Raw genomic sequence first — 21,209 nt, forward strand, 5'->3', positions numbered from 1 at the left:
ACTTGGAACTGCTGGAAGGCGGGCCTCCCCTGCAAGTTGCAAACTGTTTTGACTGTTAGCCAAGTTGCAGCTTTAGCTTTTTCTTCAACGTTACGTCCTTTATTCTGACACTATGTTCTGACATTTAGCGGGAAGTTAACAATGTAAGTTGTTATTTATCTTTTTAAAGAGAATTTCGTCCATTGCTTTGGATGAAATTATTTTGCTAACTAGCGTCTAGCTTGGACGACATTCAAACTCAATGGCGGCGATGGAAGAAGATGGAGGAGCAACAGCTACAAACTTGGCTTTCACAGAAGAAGAGGAAGATTCAAATGAGGTATTAAGAATACACTTTTGAAATGAACGTATAGCTTCACTGAACCGCACCTTTTTGACTGCGTGTTCTTATCCTAGATTTTATTGAGTGTTTTGGCAGAACATGGCCAAGTGGGTCTCTGCTTCTATGACAGCAAACACTCGTCGGTTAACTACATGTTAGATACGCCAGATAATGATGAGCTACATCTGCTGTCCAGAGGTAATCACGCCTAATGTTTCAAATCTTTCTTCTTTCACATTAATTATATACTACTGTTGTCCCGAGGAACAAATTGAGCCAAACAATGTAAATTTCTAGTAAATAATAACGTATATCCATGTTTGTTGATTACCTAAATCACCGAAATATTTCTTCTTGGCCCATAAAACATTTTACAAACTGCATTTAGGAGATAACAAATTTATTTTGAAAGTTCTACCAAGTTGAACCTTTTGTGTCAATTCCAAAAGGTATGATTTGTGTAAACAACGCTGCACATCACAAGGCATGTGCCGGTATGATAACCTTAAACAAAAATTTCACGGTATTGCAATTGCAGCTCTAAAATGTGTTTCTTTGAGATGTCTGGAGAAAAACAACCCCCCCCCCATTGAACAGGATTTTTATCTCTCAAAACATATTAGCAAATTGGAACATAGGTATAGGCCTAATATTAAGTTATTTTCTAAATAAAATTAAAGTAAATGCAGTCCTTTAGGTGAGCGTACAGCCACAGCTTAATATTATCATCAGAACATAAATAATTGAATTATTTTTCATAAAAAGCACGCGTGTTGTAACGCGTGGCAGGGCAGGATGAGTGCACAAATAGTAACAAAGGGAGAAGACTTCCACTTATGCACTTTTAGTACACAAAAAATTAGTGCTGTCAAATTTATCGCGTCAACGGACAGTAATTAATTTTTTTAATTAATCAAGTTAAAATATTTGACGCATTTAACGCATGCGCGGAAATGAATTGCCTCAAACAGATTACAATGATGCTGTTTCTTAACACGTTTTATTGAACACAACGCAGAACATATACGATTTGCAGCCACCACTGACAGTCATGGTGGCCCAACTTCCCATCATGCATTTGGGCGGAACAGTTAAGTCGCTAAAGTATCATTTAGTGAAAGCACAAAAAAATAATATTCCTATCCCTCAAAAAAATAATGTTCACAAAAAGAAAAGCGCTCAATGCAAAGAGAACTGGTATTCCCAATCAAAATAGCTATGCAAAATACACATAAAACTTACTCCGACTTGGCTAGATCTCTAATTAATTCAAAACTCGCCATTGACACCTTGTGGTGTATTTCAATCACTACCTTACGTAGTTAAAGACACTGGAAGAACGGCAAGGAGCCCGTGTGACGTCCTGCTCGGCGACGTCAACAATGGCGAGCTATTATTTTATTTTTTGATGGAAAATTTTACAAATTTTATTAAAACAAAAACATTAAGAGGGGTTTTAACATAAAATTACTATAACTTGTACTCACATTTATCTTTTAAGAACTACAAGTCTTTCTATCCGTGGTTCCCTTTAAGAGAAAGAATGTTAATAATGTTAATGCCTGGTGGATTTATTGTTATAATAAACAAATACAGTACTTATGTACAGTATGTTGAATATGTATCCGTCTTGTGTCCTATCTTTCCAATCCAACAATAATTTACAGAAAAATATGGCATATTTTAGAGATGGTTTGAATTGCGACTAGTTACGATAAATTAATTTTTAAGCTGTGATTAACTCGATTAAAAATTTTAATCGTTTGACAACCCTAAAAAAAAAAAAAAATCCAGCTCAACCACTCGTCACTCGGGAGTGCAACGGGCCACGCACACATGATCACACTTGATTCCCAAAAAAGCAGGTAGCAACTGAAGAAGAATGTGAACATAAAGAGGCGCCACCGTGTGGTGGATGTCCTAAGGGACAAAGAGAATCACAGAAGTAACTGTTACTTACATCGTCCCCCCCCCCCCCTCCCCCCCCCCGATGAGAAAAAGGCTGTCCACAGCCGTACACAGCTAAAGATGAACCATAAAACAGCTAAACAGCATCCTATACATAGACAACTGTAAAGGCTGAAAGGTACATAGGGCAAAGACCACATGAAAAATAACAAAAATAAATGAACAGCGATTTTTTTTTTCTCTTTGAACTGCAAAAACTTTGAAAAACATGAACCTCAATTTCAACAGCAAAAATGGGGAAACATGGTAACCAAATCAAGTAATCAACACATGACAGACAAAGAAGAGCAGCACAAAACATGGCCAACGGCAAGAAGCGGCTTACTCCAAGTCAAATCTGTCAGTGTGAAAGGTATTGGTCCATTTACGATTAGCCCAAACAGACGCCATTCTGGGACAACATCTGGGCAGCATGAGGTCGTATCGCGTTGAGGATCCAGAAAATAGACGGATCCCAAAACCAAGGTTGAAACAGCGGTCGGACCATCACATCCAAGAAATAGATGGATCTCTCTCACGACAATGTCGCAGCCGCGAAAAAGTAAAAAAGGAGCACACTTCCTCTTATGCACTTTTAATCCACAAAAAATAAATAAATCCAGCTCAACCACTCGTCACTCAGGAGTGCAACGGGCCACGCACACATGATCACACTTGACTCCCCAAAAAGTAGGTAGCAACTGAAGAAGAAAGTGAACATAAAGAGGCACCACCGTGTGGTGGATGTCCTAAGGAACAAAGAGGATCACAGAAGTGATCGTTACAGTGTATGACTTGTATCATGTTTACATTATACACACTCTCTTTCTCAACACAGACAGTTGCCAGAGAGAAAAAAAAAACATGTTTTACCACCGCTAGACACACTAAACACGCTAGAGTTAACTCTCGTAGCTGGTGGGAAACGTTCATAATAGTGTTTACTAACTTTAATTTTGTATAAATCACTTTGGAGGTATTGCCTCCTCAACCACCCTCTGCAAACATCTTTTACATGTCGTTGGCACTCCTCCTCTAAGCCGTAGGGGTCTGTAACTTTTCTGTAGCCGAAGTATTCTCATACCAGCGATTTCGTTTTCTTCAATAGAGGGAAACTGTTCAGGAGTTTCACCTTCTCCAGCTATCGTGTGAGCAACAACCAGTGGGGGAGGGTTGAGCCTTGCAGCTGCTGGCGAGGGATTTCTCCCTGCATTTATGGTACATAAAAAATAGCTAATACCCTAGGTATGGTATGATGGAAATTTTTATGCGGTTTTGAAACCGTGACGTTTTCATACCACCTTGAAACCGGTTATCGGCAGATGCCTACTCATCACCAATGAAAGCAATACAATGAAGTGTGATGATAGCAGTGTTGTCCTTCAGCAGGAACTAAAGCGTCAGTCAAGTTGGAGACGGATGAACACTTCAATAAATCAGTCAGTGTTAACAAAAGTCAGTTTATTTATATTGCCCTCAATCACAAATGATATCGCAGCATTTCACAAGCCTGCAGATAACAGAAAACAATGCCCCTTTCTAGAAGTAAATACTTGTAAAATGTCAGATAAAGCCAAGTGAAACACAGAAAATATGGAGTTTATCACAGGCACTATATTTGGTAGCGGGAGTGTCGATGAACATCTTTTAAAATGTCATTGGTAAATTCTGAATACAAGCAATGTTCTTTACTTTTGTTTGCCCTCTTCAAACTGTTTCATATTTAAATTATATTTTATTTCAGAGTATTAACTCATTGGCTGCCGTTGACGGCGATAGACATCCAATCCATTTTGACTGGGAGGGCTAGCAGCAATCGTTCACTCAATGCCTGCCTTCGTTGTTCAAATTAATTGAATGTCTGACGCTGTCAATGGCAGTGAAATTGTTATGAGCTACAAGCAACAAAATAAACCAGAGGTCTACTGATTAGGGATGTCCCCAATTCGATCACGTGATCAGAAATCGGGCCCAATCACGTCATTTTTAGAAGATCCATCCGATGAGAAACATAGGGTTTGTAAGATGTTTTAGTTTTTAAGGGTCAAAAATAAACTAAAATGCAGGAGATCAAAAGAAACAACAACAACAAATACGTTTTGTATTACGCAACATTTTGAGAGCGTCGGAATCAGGAGGGGGGAAAAAATCATGTTTTTAAGATTTTTTTGCCACGCTATTTAATCGGTACTCTGTATCAGCCTGTCAAAAAATCAGGTGACTCTGACTCTGACAGGTGCAAAAATATGTGATCGGTACATCTCCACTACGTTTGTTACTTCCTTACGTAAGGCCTGGAGATGCTTCATCCAGGTTTAATCTAGTTCAAACACTGGGCCAAGCTGACCCAAGGATTGAAATTTCTGGAAAATTATTATGAATACGCACAAAAATATACCGGTTATTTCATGTTTTGTCTACAGCTCTCTTGTTCTTATCACCCTTCTTCAACTGTTTAGTCATTCAGGAGATTTGTCCTCAGGTGATTATCACCAGTGCAAAGCAAGAGCGCTGCATGACCCGTTTCCTGCTCCATCTGGGTAAGTAGTAAGAGTTGGCAAAGACTTGTCATGGTGTTGACGTGGTGTACTGCGCAGGCAGTATCTGGGTCAAGGGGAACGATATGTGGATCAGTGGAGCATGGCTTTGGCAGCCAGCAACAGTGATAAAAGATACAAAATGCTGTTGTACACCAACTTCTAAGACTTACTCATGAGTTTTGTCAATTTTTTTCTCAGGTTCAAATCCAGAGTACAAGCCAGAGGTGGTAATTTATCCATATCTTGACTTTGGTAAGAAGACATACAGAAGGCCTTAAAATATATATAAAGAATTAACATATGGATAGAGTCCCACACAAGACACAGGGAAATGTTTTTTTTATTATTTATTATTATGGCACTGTGTGTATGACTAGCAGACAATTAAATGAGTCACTATGATTGGAGTCACAATTAAGTCCCAATTCTTACCTATTGAGGGCAAGTCGAGCCGAGTCACGAGGATATGTCGAGTCAAGTCTCGAGATCATGTCGAGTCGAACCGAGTCACAAGTTTGTAAAGTCAAGACAAGACGAGTCATGTCAAGTCAAAGGTTGTTGCCTGCTACCTGCTTGTTCGGTGAGGGCATGGCGATAGCGGCCAAGGTGACCAAGCAGATCACTGGCACGTTGAAACCAGTCTACGATCCAAGTTTTTCGAGTCAACTTGTCGAGTCTCAAGTCATTGTCTCAGGAGTCGAGTTGAGTCTTGAGTTATTGCATCACAAGTCAAGTAGAGTCTTGGACACTCCCAGCTCAAGCAAGTCAAGTCCGAGTCAACGTTTTTTTTTTCTTCAAAGTCAACTAGAGTCGGTGTCCATGTGACTCGAGTCCAATTGTCTGATAACTAACATTTTTAACTACTAATACTAATTGTATCAGTGAACCTATTTTGCGGGTGTTTCGTGCGCATTCATTCATTCATCTTCCATGTTAAATCAATGTCATTTATCGCTACAATTGAGTACTTTGCGGACATACATTTGCATTTTGTCCACATCCCCTGCCATGTAAGAGGCTCTCTAAATTTGCATTAAAGTTACAATTTTAATTTACATTCTAATGTGACAGGTCTGGAACTTGGTAAATTGAGGCTGCTTTCAGCCCATCTGCCTTTCCTGCCCGCTTCCATCTCCGAGAGAGACAAGATGACATATCTCTCTTCCTGCATCACTTTTGACTCACCCCTCATGGTATGGCAGTTGCTAAGGCTGCATGCCAGCTAATTAACTGCCAATTCTGTTGCATTTATGTATTTTTGTGTGTGTGTGTGTATTGGTTGGTGGGACAAAGCTGAGGACAGTGGGCGCTCTTCTAAAATGTCTGGACAGGAGGAGAGTGGGAGTTCAGCTGGAAGACAGCAGTGTTGCCGTTCCTATCCTGAACTTCACTTCTTACACACTGTAAGGAACACCTATATTAACACACACAAAACATTTTTCTTGTATGATAAAGATTGATAATATTTTTTTGCCAATACAGCAAAGGTGTGGTGTACATTGATAAGGAAACATTCAGGTAAGTAGCCTATTTTGGTTGAATATAAAACCCTACAACGAGCTGACAGTGGTTTTAGTAGTGGTGGCCAATCATCAAGTTTGGAAAAGCCTAACCTGCTGAACTTGATTTTTGCCTCTCCCAATTTTTTTTTTCCCATAATCAACAGCTTGCAAAGTTACGACGGTGTATTAGGGCCTAATAAAGAAGGGGGAAAATGAACTACGAGATTAAAGTCATGCTCTAACTACGAGAAAAAAAGTTGTATTACAGTGTTACGTAGGGGTAATGTAGCTGAATAAGCTGCTACACACTTTACGTACATGTACTGTACCTTAGCTGGGAGCTACTACAAAGCATTAGTATAAATCATTCTATTGATTATTATTTGATGTAGATGAGCCAAAATATAAAGGTTTTCCAAACTCAGGAGATGCACAATATTATTCCAGTTCACTATTATGTCACTAATGTAAGACTATGTAAAGCTACGCGAAGTAATTCACTATTGTCTCACTTAGTTAAAGCTACTACGTAGCTGGGAGCTAAGACAAAGTATTAGTATAAATCATTCTATTGGTTATAATTTGATGTGGACGAGCCATAATATTAAGGATTTTCTTATTTGTAAAACCGATTATAAAACACAAGATGCTTTTAAAATATTGGATTTTAACGGAGGCGAAGCGCTGCATAAAGTGCATAGCAGTTTATTCAGCTACATTATACCTACGTAATAATACGACTTTTTTTTCCTCATAGCCATAGTATGAGAAAAATAGTCACACTATTGGTACGAGAAAAAAAGTTGAACTGTTACTACGAGAATTGAAGTCGTATTATTATGTAGGGGTAATGTAGCTGAATAAGCCACTACGCACTTACAGTATTAAAGACCATCATTCACTATGCTGCGACATCATCTTATCAAATGATTAGTACGGTGCCAGTATCAGGCATGAAAATCTCTCACCTTTCGGCGAAATTCGCCGTTTTGAAGTAAAAAAGGATGACCTACGTGAATCGTGTAGATCCGAGGAGAATTTTTTTTTTGTGGGGGGGGGGGGGGGGGGGGGGGGGCATCGGGTGTAGGCATGTGCAAGTTACCTTCACAGATTACCATGCTATGAAAACATCGCGGTTACAAAACCACTAAAATTTCCCGTCATACAGTAGTACGTATTCGTTATTTTTCATGTGTCGAAAATGCAGCCTGAAGTGGCTTGGCGCGGCAGCGCTTACCCCTTCTCCTGTTTGATGCTGCGTGTGTCAGTGACGCTATTCCAGCAAACCCAAAAACAAGCACTCCAAACGCAAGCCGTAAATTCTTCAATTTATTGATCTCTCAAATCGTGGTAACTGAAATATACCAAATGAATACATTTAAAACGTTGTACATTCGTATTTTTCCACATGTGAGTAGCTTCAACAGTTTAGCTGCATGAAAAAGTTCGCCAAAAACAAAACACACATTTTCCTTTCAAATTCAATACACAAAGTTACTAAAAACTTACAAAGACGAATGATAGGCAAGGATTAGCTAGGACAGCAACTTCATTGAGGTTAATCACAGCCGCTGAGAGAGAAACAAGTTTGTATGCGGGGAGGGGGAAAAAAAAAAAGAGCGTCAAAGATCGCTAATTGCGACAGATGATCTTGTACTAAGCACAAATTCACATTCGCTGGAGGAGGTAAAGTATCACTCCCAATTGTTTTTAGATGAATGCATTTGCCAGCATATTGAATTTGGTGAGTAATGGTTTTCGTTTTCATATTTTGTGGTATGACAAAGTTACTGCCGTTCGTTGCAGCTTGCGTTGAAAACTGCCGGAGCGTCCGGTGAAAAAATATCTCCCGTTAAGGTAGCGTCAAGCTTGTGTATTTAACGGTAATATAAAAGCAGTGTTGTCAATAACGCGGTATCGTAATGCGTAACTAACCTGATTACTTTCTTTCAGTAAAGAACAATCTAACGCATTCATTTTTCTAAATCAGTAATCTGAGTAAAATTACTTTCCTTGATGCCTGTGCGTTACTATTTAGTTATTGCCCCATAATGTGTGTAGAATGAAGAATACTGTAGTCATGGGAGTGACATCACGTGTCACATTTTTTAATCGGGGATGGAACAAAAAGGGTCACGTGTATTACCATGATGCGTGAGCGCTGGGAGTTTGGCCAAAACAACATAGCCATGCTACCTCGCCAGGATGCAATGAAATAGGCAGGAGATATACTACAAACGGCTGCATTTGCACACTGGAAACACAGCCATTACTTCACATTTTTGTCCAGTAAAGATAACAAAAATATCTTCGTGCGCTGCGAACTTTGCGCTGGCTCAAAAAGACTGTCGACCGCTATAAGCATCCAATTCAAGCACCACTTGGAATAACAGCACAACAGGTAACACGACAGCCAGGACTTTTTGATATTGCTTGTGCTCAATCCTCGGTTCAAGCTCAGTTGTTGTTGAAGGTTTTGAAAGCTTAGGTTTAAAGAAATTCTAAATATCCATCTTGCCTCCTCAGCTGTAGTTTTGGCTAAGCAATGCAAACAGCTGTCTCTAAGGTTCTATAGTCACATGATCTGTTCGAAAAATAATTTGGACCCATTATAAAATACTTTGAAGGATTCCTGTTCATTTTATTCATTTTTGTTGTTTGTTTTATTGCTCTAAAACTTTTATAGACAACATTTTAATGGCCATATTCAATGGTCTTTATTTTAAAGGGGAAGTTCAGAATTTTTTACATTAGGCTTAATCTTTGAGTTAGCCGGGGTTTAATTAGTCGTTGGAGTTGATTTGAACAAATTCTGTGCAGTTTGACAGTTATTTGTTAGTTTCAGGGCTCCGGAGTGGCTAAGCTAGCGCGAGTCAATGGTGGTTGAAATCAACTCCTTCAACTAATTAAACCCCCGTTAACTCGAATATTAAGCCTTATGTGAAAAATTAAAATGGTCAAATTCGCCACATGTAGGACGTTTTGCCGACGGCGGACATTTTGGCAGAACGCCGGAACATATTTCCTCCACACCTTTCTCACCTTTTTAACCCCTGACCCATTTTCATGCCTGCAGTATTGTCCAGCGTGACCACTCCACAATGTTGTCTACATGTTGAGAGTTGATCAATTAAATATTGTATTTCTCAGGGTTCTGCAGATCTTCAAATCAGAGCATCATCCATCAGTGTACAAGTTTCATTCGGGTAAAAAAGAAGGACTCAGTCTTTACGGTACGATTGGAACGCAACCCTGTGGAGTAAAGCTCTTCGCTGGCCCAGTATTTTAACATTAACTCTTTGCAGGAATACTCAATTGCTGCAGTTGCAGGTTTGGATCCAAACTGCTACGGTGAGAAAGTCCAATCTCACTGACAACTAATGGCACCTTTAAATGTAAAATATGTGGTGCTGGTGTACCTTATGCAGAATTTTAATTGACTAAGACTGATGAATTTAACATGTTTCTGATTGTGGTTTGTGGGTGTGATTGTGTACAGTATTACGCTATACGTACTGTATTTTTTTAATTATAAGGCGCACCGATGACGAGGTGCACCATCAATGAACAAGTTTGTTTTCATCCCTAAGGCAGACCTGATTATAAGGCGCATTAGTGCTTCAATAATCGGCATTTGTAATTATTTCTTAATCTTTTAACGTAGTAATTATTGTTTTTTTTGTTTGTTTTGTTTTAATTTTTTTATGGGTTTACTGAATGGTTAATGAGTGTCTTGAGAACTTAACTGGAGCAGTATGATATATGTAGTTATTTTCCGACAAAATAGGTTCAAGAACCAGAATTCATAAATAAGACGTACCGTAATTCCCGGACTATAAGCCGCTACTTTTTTCGTTCATTTTGAATCCTGCGGCTTATAGTCCAGTGCGGCTTATTTCTTGATTTATTTGGGTTAATTGGCAACAAATGCCTCCTAGCATGCATTGCACCACTACAGATGTAAGTAACAATCAAAATTCATGTTCTGTGCTAATTATTTATGCATTTACTGTTCCAGTTTCATTAATTGCTTGTTATGGTATTTAGTAACACTTTATTTGACAGCGGTGTCATAACACTGTCATAGTTATGACATAAGACGATCATGAGCATTACTGAATGGTTATGACAGATGTCATTAAGTGTCATCCAGCAAATTATGTTACCAACTCCATTTATGTCCAGCTTGGATCTTTTAAATCCATTCAAAGTGAGATAATTTGCCGAATAAAACTAAATGATAACTGTTATAAGCATTTGTTAATGCTCATGACAGTGTCATGTCATAATTATGTCTAATTGTCTAATGACAGTCTTATGGCGCCACTGTCAAATAAAGTGTTACCAAATACCGTAACTGGCAATTAATTAAAGAACAGGAACAGTAATTGAAAAATAATTAGTACAAAACATTTAAGAACGTATTTTGATTGTTATTTACATCTGTTGCGCTGCAATGCATGCTAGGAGGCATGTTGGACAACAACAGTGTTGACAGCAGGTGGCATAAAAGATTGACTGTCTCCCCCAAGGGAGCAGTGATGGTCAAATGAAGCTTCTTGAAGCAACGGAGCTTTGCAAACAATTGGTTCAAAGCTTCATGGTGGTTCATTTGGTCTTCTGATCATCGTATGATGCCGCTATCTAATGAAGTGTTACCGGTTATTATCTTTTAGTGTAAATATCCCATAATACAGTGAGGACAGCTGCGGCTTATAGTCCAGTGCTGCTTATCTGTGAACAAATGCCGTTTTCCTGTCACATTTGGTGGGTGGCGGCTTATGATCAGGTGCGCCTTATAGTGCGAAAATTACGGTACTTGACTATAAGGCGCACTGTCAATTCATTGGGAAAATAAATGATTTTGAGTGTGTTATAGTCTGAAAAATATGGCATTAAATACAATTTATTAAACTATTTAAGATGACTTGCACGATGATGTCCTTCTCGACCCCAGTCAGTGGTTCCTGCGGCCAACATTGGACCACGCCGTGTTACTCAGGAGGCAGGAAGTGATCCGCTTTTTCACATCACCTCAGAATTCAGACTCATTGTGCACTTTACGGACGTCGCTACAGAACATCAGAAACATCCCAGTACTCATGACTAAAATCTCCTGTAGCTACATCTAGGCCTGCTTACTAAGTTATATAGCCTATTTGTGTTTTGCAGACTCTTCTGCGAAGGATGTCTCTTTCGCAAACCAAAGTCACAGACTGGCAGAGTATTTTCAAGGTAAAATCGCTTTATACGTCCCATTCATATGATAGCATTTTACAACTGTGTTGCCTGAAGCTGATTGTCTAAATCAGACAGTATGCAATGCAGTATGTATCAGAGACACGATACGCCACTTTCCTCAGTCCATTCAGCTGTTTCGGGATATCAGTGAAGGCTTCTCTGATGACCTCCAACATATCAGCTCTCTAATCAGCCGCGTGGTACCAGATGAGAGATTTTATCGTTAAAGTGTCAAGTAAACACACTTGACCAGTTTAATCCTTCTTGTTGCTTACACGCAGGTGGACTTTGAAGCTAGCGTAGCCGAGAACCGTTTCACCATCAAACCAAACATACATGAGGAAATTGATGACAGTGAGTGTTGTTCAAATTGTATTACTTTTGTTTACCTTGTACGTTAGTGTTTCCCGAACTTTATTTATTGTGCCATGGCACTAGTTTAACAAACCCACACAACTATTGGTTAGTCCCCTCATAGGTCTGTTAATTGTGGGAATGCAATAATTAAAAAAAAAAAAATCGTGTTAATATTATAAAGAGGTGCAACAATTAATCAATTAATTTCCTCCCACAACCCAAAAACATGCGTGGTAGGCTGATTGAACACTCTAAATTGTCCGTAGGAATTTATGTGTGCGTAAATGGCTGTATGAAAATGAATGAATAAATGTTACTGACAACATGCCTAAACAAGTTCAAGGTAAATTCTGAAGGTAATTGAAACATTTATCGGATTAATTGTCCGATTAATTGATTATGAAATTAATTGTTAGTTGCACCCCTAATATTATATAATAGTTCTACCGCTCATTTTGAATATTGACTAGTCCTAATAGGTGGTTTGCCAATTACAGTGATCCCTCGTTTTTCGCGGTTAATGGGGACCAGAACCCGCTGCGATGAGTGAAAAACCGCGAAGTAGTGCATATATATGCATGAAGTAGTGCATATATATATATATATATATATATATATATATATATGAGGTTACGCTAGACTTTTTCGTTGTCTGTCATTTTGACTGACAGGGTCATAAAAATCCGGTCATAATCTGTTTTTACCCGTCACTTAAATTTTTAAAATGATAATGACATTGTGGTGACCCCTTGTTTGGCATAATTCACCTTCCGTACTTGTATGTCCATTTGGCCGAGCGCGTTACCGGCTCCGACAGTCACGTGACAGAGACACTAAGAGCCGCGCGCGGTCCCCTCACTATCCACTCGCTCTCGCTATATGATTGGCCGAAGAGTCGAAATGCTCTCCCGTGAAATGCCTGTTTAAAAATGTTCCCGTTGTTACTTCTTGCGTTCGCTTATAAGTGCCCATTTAAAAAGGAAAAGCGATGGATGATACTACACACAGAGCGTATTATTAACAAATGATAAAGTTGTATAATCATATAGCGAGAATAAGGAACGTCACTGACAAGCATAGGCCCCCGCGAGTGGATAGTGAGGGGTCTAGGATAGTGCGCCTACAGCTAACAAGACTCTTAACATTGCATACCGCTTCAACATATTCAATAGTATTTAGTTTTCATTCATTTTAAATTAATATTCTGTCCGAACAAGCTTAACAGAGAATCCACACCGTGCCATCACACATCAAGCAGATGAATATGTAACTTTTTCTCCACAGTGACAAAAACAGCTGACTGTGGCCCCAGTAGTTAGGTAGCCTACCATATGTAGCATATGGAACAATGAAATTAACAGTTCACCTGCTGTGGCCTGAACGTAGTCTCACACTTTCCTCCTGGTGCGCATGGACTTGAATTGCGTGCCCGCTTGTGCAGTCCCTGTTTTTTCACCTCTTTTATCAACACCATCGTCGTTTTGGGGCTTTTTGAAGAAACTTCGGACACTCAGTTGCCTTGACATTTTTCAGAGTAAGGCCAACGACGTCATGCATCAAGAGAGACAATAGCTAATTAATATGCTCACTCGCCACCCTGTGGTCTGGGGTGTGAATTGCAACCGGTCAAAATGACGGATGGACTTCAGTTTTTTCCGTCACCGTTTTAAAAAATCTGTCAACGACGGAAAATATTCGGTTAACGCGACCCCTGATATATATATATATATATATATATATATATATATATATATATATATATATATATATATACAGAGAGAGAGAGAGAGAGAGAGAGAGAGAGAGAGAGAGAGATACAGGTACAATTTTTTTAAGCGCTTTAAATGTGATAATTATGATGATTGTTTTAAACATGTTACTTTCCCACAGAATTATTTCTGAGCAAGAAAAAAAGTAGACGCCCAATCCATTTTAAAAAAGTAAAATAAATGCTTGTCTTTATTAAACACTGAGTGAGTCCACTCAAACTCGCTCCAGCTGCTCACTTACACACAAGAGTTGCCAGAGCAACTGTTAAACAAGTTAAACGATGATTGACACATGCAGCGCTTTGAAGGTTGAGTCTCTGGCAAGATCAAAGCTTAACCGTCTGTCAAACATCGTTTACTTTAATAAGCAACTCCAGTTCACTCTTTGACGAACAAGGAGCAGGGAGAGAGAGGGAGGGAGAGAGGGAGGGAGAGTGAGACTATGCGATCGGCTCGGGACAAAAATCCGCGATGGACTGAGGGCACAAAGGTTGAAGCGTAAAGTAGCGAGGGATCACTGTACTGAAATAATGATGATGTCATGTCAATTTCACCGCAAATTAACAAATTGTAAATGCTAAACCTGTTTAGATGAACGCAAAGAATACTGTAAGGTACAGATTGAGAAAGGTTGATATATCAGGCATGAAAATCTCTCACCTTTCGGCGAAATTCGCCGTTTTGAAGTCAAAAAGGGCGACCTACGTGAATTGCGTAGATCCGAGGAGAAATTCTTTTTTGGGGGGGGGGGTCGGGAGGTTTTATTTAATTATTATTATTATCATCATGTGATTAACTTAGTACGTAAACTGAGCACTTAAGAACACAGTCAGCAAATCCTTCTAGATGCATCGCTGACGAGAACCAATCATCGGCCCAAGCTGCGTTCCATTATTCCAAACGCGCGCACTCCTTACGCGTGTACATGGAGTGCTCGGAGAGCCTTCGGTTGCATTGCAAAGCTGCGAAAACAAAAAGCAGGCCTTATCCACATCGGGGCAGACCAGAGCGCAGCATACACACTTGCCTGTATTTGCCAGCAGATTGAATTTGGTGAGTAATGGTTTCAATCGTTTTCATGTTTTGCGATATAAAAAAGTTACTGCCATTCGTTGCAGCTTGCGTTGAACACTGCCAGAGCTAGCCAAATCTCCCATGAAAAAAAAATAGCTCCCGTTAAATTGGCGTCAAGCTTGTGTATTAAGCGGTAATATAAACGAAGAAACACACTGTTGAGTCAAATTAAGCGGCATTCTCTCGGATGGAGGGGGCGCCTAACATCGCTCCCGTCCTCCGCCGGAGACGCGTTATTTTCGGCTTGGATTTGAGCTGACGGCCGGTGTCGGCACAACAGCGGCCCGACGAGTGGTGGGAATGAGTCCTGCTGCTTAAAGCTTTTCAGAAATACAGGGATCCCTCGTTTTTCGCGGTTAATGGGGACCAGAACCCGCCGCAATAAGTGAAAACCGCGAAGTAGCGGCCCAACCCCCCCCCACCCCCCCACCCCATTTTTTTGTGCGTGTTCAATGCATTTATTCAGATTTTACATTGGAAAAAAGATACATACATATAAGACATGTTTTTTCACTTTTTTCACCAAAGTATCATTTATAAATGGTTTTCAAGCACTTCAAAATGTAAGAATTATGATAAGTTTTAAACATGTTACTGCCCCACCGAATTATTTTTAAACAAGAATAAAGTAGTTAGAAAATGCTTGGCTTTATTAAAAAGCTTCATAGTGAGTCTACTCAAACCCTCTCAGGCTTTGGTAAACGGTGATTGGCACATGTGCAAAGTTTTTCTTTTTATATATATTTTTTTGTTTGAAGCAACTTATTTGATTGAATAATAAATACACAAATGTCCTAGCCAAAATGTGGCCCAAACACAAAACATTACTTGAATGGAAAAATTTGTTTTAATCAAGAAAAATAGTTTTCAAATGCTTTTTTTGTCTCAAATTTATTATTGCAATCAAAAACTTTTTTTTTTAATTGAAGCTACTTTTAGGGATTAAAAGTATATACTGTATTTTGATTGAAGCAACTTTATGTTTGATAGAAGTAACTTTGTTTTTTGATTGAATAATAAAAACACAAATCTAACTCCATCGTTATTGAGTGAGAAAGAAATTAAGAAAGCTTTAAAACTAAAAGCCACCGGGGAGTCTGTTTTTTTTAAAAAATATTTATATTTCATTACATAGACATACGTCGTAGGGAAGGGAGATTGAGGGATAAAAAAAAGGAGTTAGATGAGGCTGCTAAAGGCAGTGGATACCTCATCAGCTGGGTGAATAGCAGACCTGGTAAGAACAAGTTTGCAAGGATAGTCGGGTATTAAATCCAATTATAAACACAATTACAATGTTATTTTTCTATAAGATTTTTATGTCATTGCTTTATTAATCATTAGGTGCTAGAGTTGTTAAGTATGGATAATAATGAAATAATAGTTTTAAGAAAACTGTGCTGTTGGTGGCTCTGTGACCATCTGATGTGGTTTGTTCTCAGATGAACAAGTTGAGGAAGGAAGTTTTGATGCAGAGGTTGAAGGAAGAAAAGAGGCAGACTGACTGAGTCACAGCCAGAAAGTGTTGATGACAGTTTTGATTTCTATTCACTGTTGCCCCCTCCCAATTAAAGTATGTCAGAGTCGCAGCCAATTATTATCTAAAGCTGGTTAAAATTGAAGTTATGTTGTTTTAAGGTGTATTAAATACTTGTTCATGTGCCCCTTTTGATCTACGAGCACCCACCCCTCCACCGGTCTCTGCATGGCCCTGCTGAAACACAGTGTGGGTCGACAGAGCTCAATATTTTGTTGGGGTGTACAATACAGTGTACTGGAATATATTTCCACCACACCCTTCTCACCTTTTTAACCCCTGACCCATTTTCATGCCTGATATATAGATGTTATTGTACTTTCTAGTGGAAGAACATTTACTTGTTTTGCCTGTCACTGGCACATATATATGAAAAAAAGACACAATGTAAATTATGTCAAAATTGTGTGGTGGAGAAGTAGCTGAGGATTACTATGTATCCTGCTTTACGCTCTTAGAAAAAAGGCGATTAATGGGCTTGTCTGGCTTTCTGACGAACATTGCAAGAGAAGTTCTGGACCAACTGGATGTCAGAATCCCATCATGCTCAATCATCTACATCCCACTGGTATGTTTTACTTGCTCATTTACCGTCCTTCCAAGCTACTCTTTATTTAGTAGCAGATGTTGTGCCAATGTATGTGCAGATACATTGAGACCCTTGCATTGCTCTCCTTCCAGATTGGGTTTCTTCTCTGTATCCCTCGACAGCCTAATATGGTGGTGAAAGAGGACTTCGAGTTACAAGGGCTTGAGTTCATGGTGGGTTTTGTAGCTCATGTCATGCCGCTGACAGCAATCAACATCCAAGCAATCTGAAGTGCGAGGGCTGGCATTGAATGAGTTAACATTATCTACAGCATGTTTTTATAGCTGTTTCATAGCTATATGTTGTGCTGCAAAGTGTTTTTTGCAACTTTCAAGTGCTATAACTACAAAAAAATCATTTTTTAAGGGATGATCTCTCTTGTGAAATGTTCTTAATTCTTATTCAATTCCATGGCATGATTGTGTGGTAACTGAGGTCTGCATGGATGCATCCAGGACAGGGATGTCAAAGTCATCTTTGTTGCGGGCCACATCGTAGTTATGGTTTCATTTGAACGGCAATTAAGTCTGCCAACAATGGCTGCCATAATTCAACAACTCATCAAGGACTAATGGATTAGCAAATGAATCGGCAACCTGTCGGATAGTCAATTAATTATTTAGAGACAATGTGGCCTCAAAATTGACCAAAACATTTAGATTTTTTTAAAGCCTCTTCATAGTGAATATTCTTATATTTTTCATTGTATTGACATTTTATTAAATGGATAAAAGTGGGAATTTATTTTTATATAGAATTTTTCTTCAATTAAAATGGATGAAAAATGGTAAAAATTCTTTTTTCGAAATTCTCTTCGATTTACATTCTTTCTGTTATTTTTGTATTTAAATTGAAATAAGTGCAATCAACAAATTTTACTTTTTATGTTAAAATACATACTTTAAAAAAATTTTGTTTTTAAATGACAGCAAATATTCTCCTTTTATTTCGTTTTTTTTTTTTTCAATTGCAAACAACATTGAAAAGGGAAAAAAAGTACATAAATCTTTGAACCTGAAATCAGTGCACATTAGATATTTTCACGGGCCACACAAAATGAGTTTTGTGTGATCTACGACATCATGTTGTCCTTTATTAGACGGCAAGGGAGGAGAGACTCCAAGACACTGTTAACTCATTGGCTGCCACTGACAGCTCTACACGTCCATCTATTTAAATTAAACTGTTCACTTTTATGATCTGAGGTCAAATGGATTAAACATTTTCACTGTTGATGGCATTGAAACATGATCATTGGATTATAGACCTCTACAGTAATCGGTTGGAACTGGGACCTGATGTCATAAAATTATAATTTGTTTGTAATGCTATAAAGGAGGCAAAAAATCCTGGGTTGAAAAAATAAATAAATAAAAAATTATTATGCCTCAGTTAAAACTGTTTAACATCGACAGTTGAAAGGTTTTATCAGGATTTTATGTTCACTCATGTATGTGGAATGTGTGCTAGTTTCTCTCAGATGACCTCCTGCACTACCGAACCCAGAGAACCAAGGATCTTGACAATCTCTATGGAGATTTATTCTGTGACATTAGAGGTTGTTAACTCCCTACAAACACAAAAAATTGGTCAAGGTGCTCCCTAATAGTAAAGTTTTTCCTTTTTCAGACATGGAGACAGCAGTCATGATTCAGCTGCAGGACGCCATCCTGGAGAGGAGCGCTGCCCTGTATAAGGTTGATGTGCAACATGTTTAAACATTCCTACTAGTTGAATCAAGTTGATTTTTTAAAATCCTGTATTGTTGTTTTAACCATAAAAACATTATGACTGATTCTTGATGTTTTGAAGATTCTGGACCTAGCTGCCGAGCTGGACTGTCTGATGGCGTTGAGCAGAGTCTCCCAGGAGTACGGCTACACCTCACCAAAGCTAGTCAGCCACAAGGCAATATCGATCGATCAGGGCAGGTTCGCAACCATGACACAAAATAAAATATGTGAACAATTGTAGTGTTACAGTATTGCTGGTATTTTACCCTCCAGACACCCGCTTTTCGAGGTTTGTTCTCTTATGTTTGTGGCCAACTCATATCAGAGTTTGGAGTCACAGGGCAATGTCAAGATCATCACCGGGCCCAATTCGTCTGGGAAGAGTATCTACCTTAAGCAGGTAGAGCAATCATTTTAACTACAAGTCTACAATAAAAAAGTGGAAACACATCTACCTATGTGATACCCCACTGGATGCTTTAATAATGATAAATGTAACAACTTCAAGGTTTTCCAAATAAACATTCTGTGGAAAAATAAGAGAACAACTTCAACTTAAGTTATGGAAAAAGTGCTTAAATTACACCACTATACTGTATTTGTTGTTGAAATCAAAACATCAGTTTTTATCATCAGTTTTTTGGATCAAGTGCAAATTGCCACTAAGGCACTTATTCTGTCCTTAATGTGTGTGTTGGTACACAAATCGATAGTCAACAAATCAGCCTCTAAAGAGATAAGATGCTAGAGTAAAGTTGAATTGACCTTACTGTAGTCATCTTTCTCTCGTACTGGTGAGTGGGGTGGCCAACAAATATTGGGTGGGGGGGCTCTGGCTGCCCCTGAACACTCCCTGGTGACGCTTTTGACCTCAACATCACACATGTGTCTTCCCGCGTCCATAGCGGGACTCATAACGATGTTCAACTTAAACCTCTCTGGACCTCTCTCACACTGGTCAGATTTGAGGAAAGTCTGAGTTTTGGATGGGCTGTTTGGGTCCAGGATGACAGGACTGTGGGAGAGTGTCTCTTCCATTCGCTCCAACATGCTGAACTTGAGGTCGTTCATGCTTTGTCAAGCAAAGCCACTTGGAGCAGCTCGGGCTCTGATGTTCTTCATGAAAGTAATGTTGCTAGACTGTTTCTCTGTGCATCTAATTGTGTACAAGAAATCGGCCACTAGTTGTCAACAGCCGCAATCTTCTCCTTCATCTTCCGATTCTTCATTTTTTCCTCTTCCCTGACAGCCAACAAACAACCTGACCTCCGCCTCAAGCTGCAGGAAGTTAAGAAGCTCCTCAAAATCTTTCTTAATCTTACTTTTAACTTTCTCCTTCTGGACCTTGCGGTACTCTTGTTGTTCAAGGAAGTTGTCTCTACAGTCTTGATAATCTTTTAGTCTTTTCTTTGCGTCTTGTAGGCCTTCATGGAGTTTCACTTTGTGACTTTTCGCAACTTTTTGGAGTGGACGGATATTGTGGCTGGTGTGTACACTGGGGCAAATAAGTATTTAGTCAACCACCAATTGTGAAAGTTTTCCTACTTGAAAGAATTAGAGAGGCCTGTAATTGTCAACATGGGTAAACCTCAACCATGAGAGACGGAATGTGGAAAAAAACCCAGAAAATCACATTGTTTGATTTTTAAAGAATTTATTTCCAAATTAGAGTGGAAAATACGTATTTGGTCACCTACAAACAAACAAGATTTCTGGCTGTAAAAGAGGTCTAACGTCTTCTAACGAGGTCTAGTGAGGCTCCACTCGTCTGTATTAATGGCACCTGTTTTAACTCATTATCAGTATAAAAGTCACCTGTCCACAATCTCAGTCAGTCACACTCCAAACTCTACTATGGCCAAGACCAAAGAGCTGTCGAAGGACACCAGAGACAAAATTGTAGACCTGCACCAGGCTGAGAAGACTGAATCTGCAATAGGTAAAACGCTTGGTGTAAAGAAATCAACTGTGGGAGCAATTATTAGAAAATGGAAGACATACAAGACCACTGATTATCTCCCTCGATCTGGGGCTCCATGCAAGATCTCACCCAATGGCGTCAAGATGATAACAAGAACGATAAAAATCCCAGAACCACACGGGGGGGACCTAGTGAATGACCTACAGACAGCTGGGACCACAGTAACAAAGGCTACTATCAGTAACACAATGCGCAGCCAGTCACTCAAATCCTGCACTGCCAGACGTGTCCCCCTGCTGAAGAAAGTACACGTCCAGGCCCGTCTGTGGTTCGCTAGAGAGCATTTGGATCATCCAGAAGAGGACTGGGAGAATGTGTTATGGTCAGATGAAACCAAAATAGAACATTTTGGTAGAAACACAGGTTCTCGTGTTTGGAGGAGAAAGAATACTGAATTGCATCCGAAGACCACCAACCCACTGTGAAGCATGGGGGTGGAAACATAATGCTTTGGGGTTGTTTTTCTGCGAAGGGACCAGGACGACTGATCGGTGTAAAGGAAAGAATAAATGGGGCCATGTATGGAGAGATTTTAAGTGAAAATCTCCTTCCATCAGCATGGGCATTGAAGATGAGATGTGGCTGGGTCTTTCAGCATGACAATGATCCCAAACACA

The 21,209-nt window shown here is 39.3% G+C and overlaps 1 protein-coding gene across 8 annotated transcripts in view; it reads left to right on the forward strand.

The window, feature by feature from the left end:
* The window catches only part of msh5 (mutS homolog 5), a 27,659-nt gene continuing 6,450 nt past the window's right edge, over positions 1–21,209 (forward strand). Inside the window, exons 1-20 of one of the 8 annotated variants that reach the window (XM_057834663.1) lie at positions 1–143; positions 214–319; positions 397–520; positions 4,693–4,809; positions 5,008–5,061; positions 5,881–6,002; positions 6,103–6,212; positions 6,292–6,327; positions 9,462–9,544; positions 9,617–9,662; positions 11,269–11,407; positions 11,466–11,546; positions 11,624–11,752; positions 11,834–11,906; positions 16,748–16,857; positions 16,971–17,051; positions 18,349–18,436; positions 18,508–18,575; positions 18,691–18,809; positions 18,885–19,011. In XM_057834663.1, coding sequence (XP_057690646.1) covers positions 242–319; positions 397–520; positions 4,693–4,809; positions 5,008–5,061; positions 5,881–6,002; positions 6,103–6,212; positions 6,292–6,327; positions 9,462–9,544; positions 9,617–9,662; positions 11,269–11,407; positions 11,466–11,546; positions 11,624–11,752; positions 11,834–11,906; positions 16,748–16,857; positions 16,971–17,051; positions 18,349–18,436; positions 18,508–18,575; positions 18,691–18,809; positions 18,885–19,011 — 1,785 coding nt within the window. In that variant the 5' untranslated portion in view covers positions 1–143; positions 214–241. Of the gene's footprint in view, positions 320–396; positions 521–4,692; positions 4,810–5,007; positions 5,062–5,880; positions 6,003–6,102; positions 6,213–6,291; positions 6,328–9,461; positions 9,545–9,616; positions 9,663–11,268; positions 11,408–11,465; positions 11,547–11,623; positions 11,753–11,833; positions 11,907–16,747; positions 16,858–16,970; positions 17,052–18,348; positions 18,437–18,507; positions 18,576–18,690; positions 18,810–18,884; positions 19,012–21,209 lie in introns of all 8 variants that reach the window. The other 7 variants (XM_057834665.1, XM_057834669.1, XM_057834667.1 and 4 more) reach the window with 7 other exon arrangements.

The sequence above is a fragment of the Corythoichthys intestinalis genome, chromosome 4 (assembly GCF_030265065.1).
Source record: "Corythoichthys intestinalis isolate RoL2023-P3 chromosome 4, ASM3026506v1, whole genome shotgun sequence".
Classification (NCBI taxonomy): Eukaryota; Metazoa; Chordata; class Actinopteri; order Syngnathiformes; family Syngnathidae; genus Corythoichthys; species Corythoichthys intestinalis.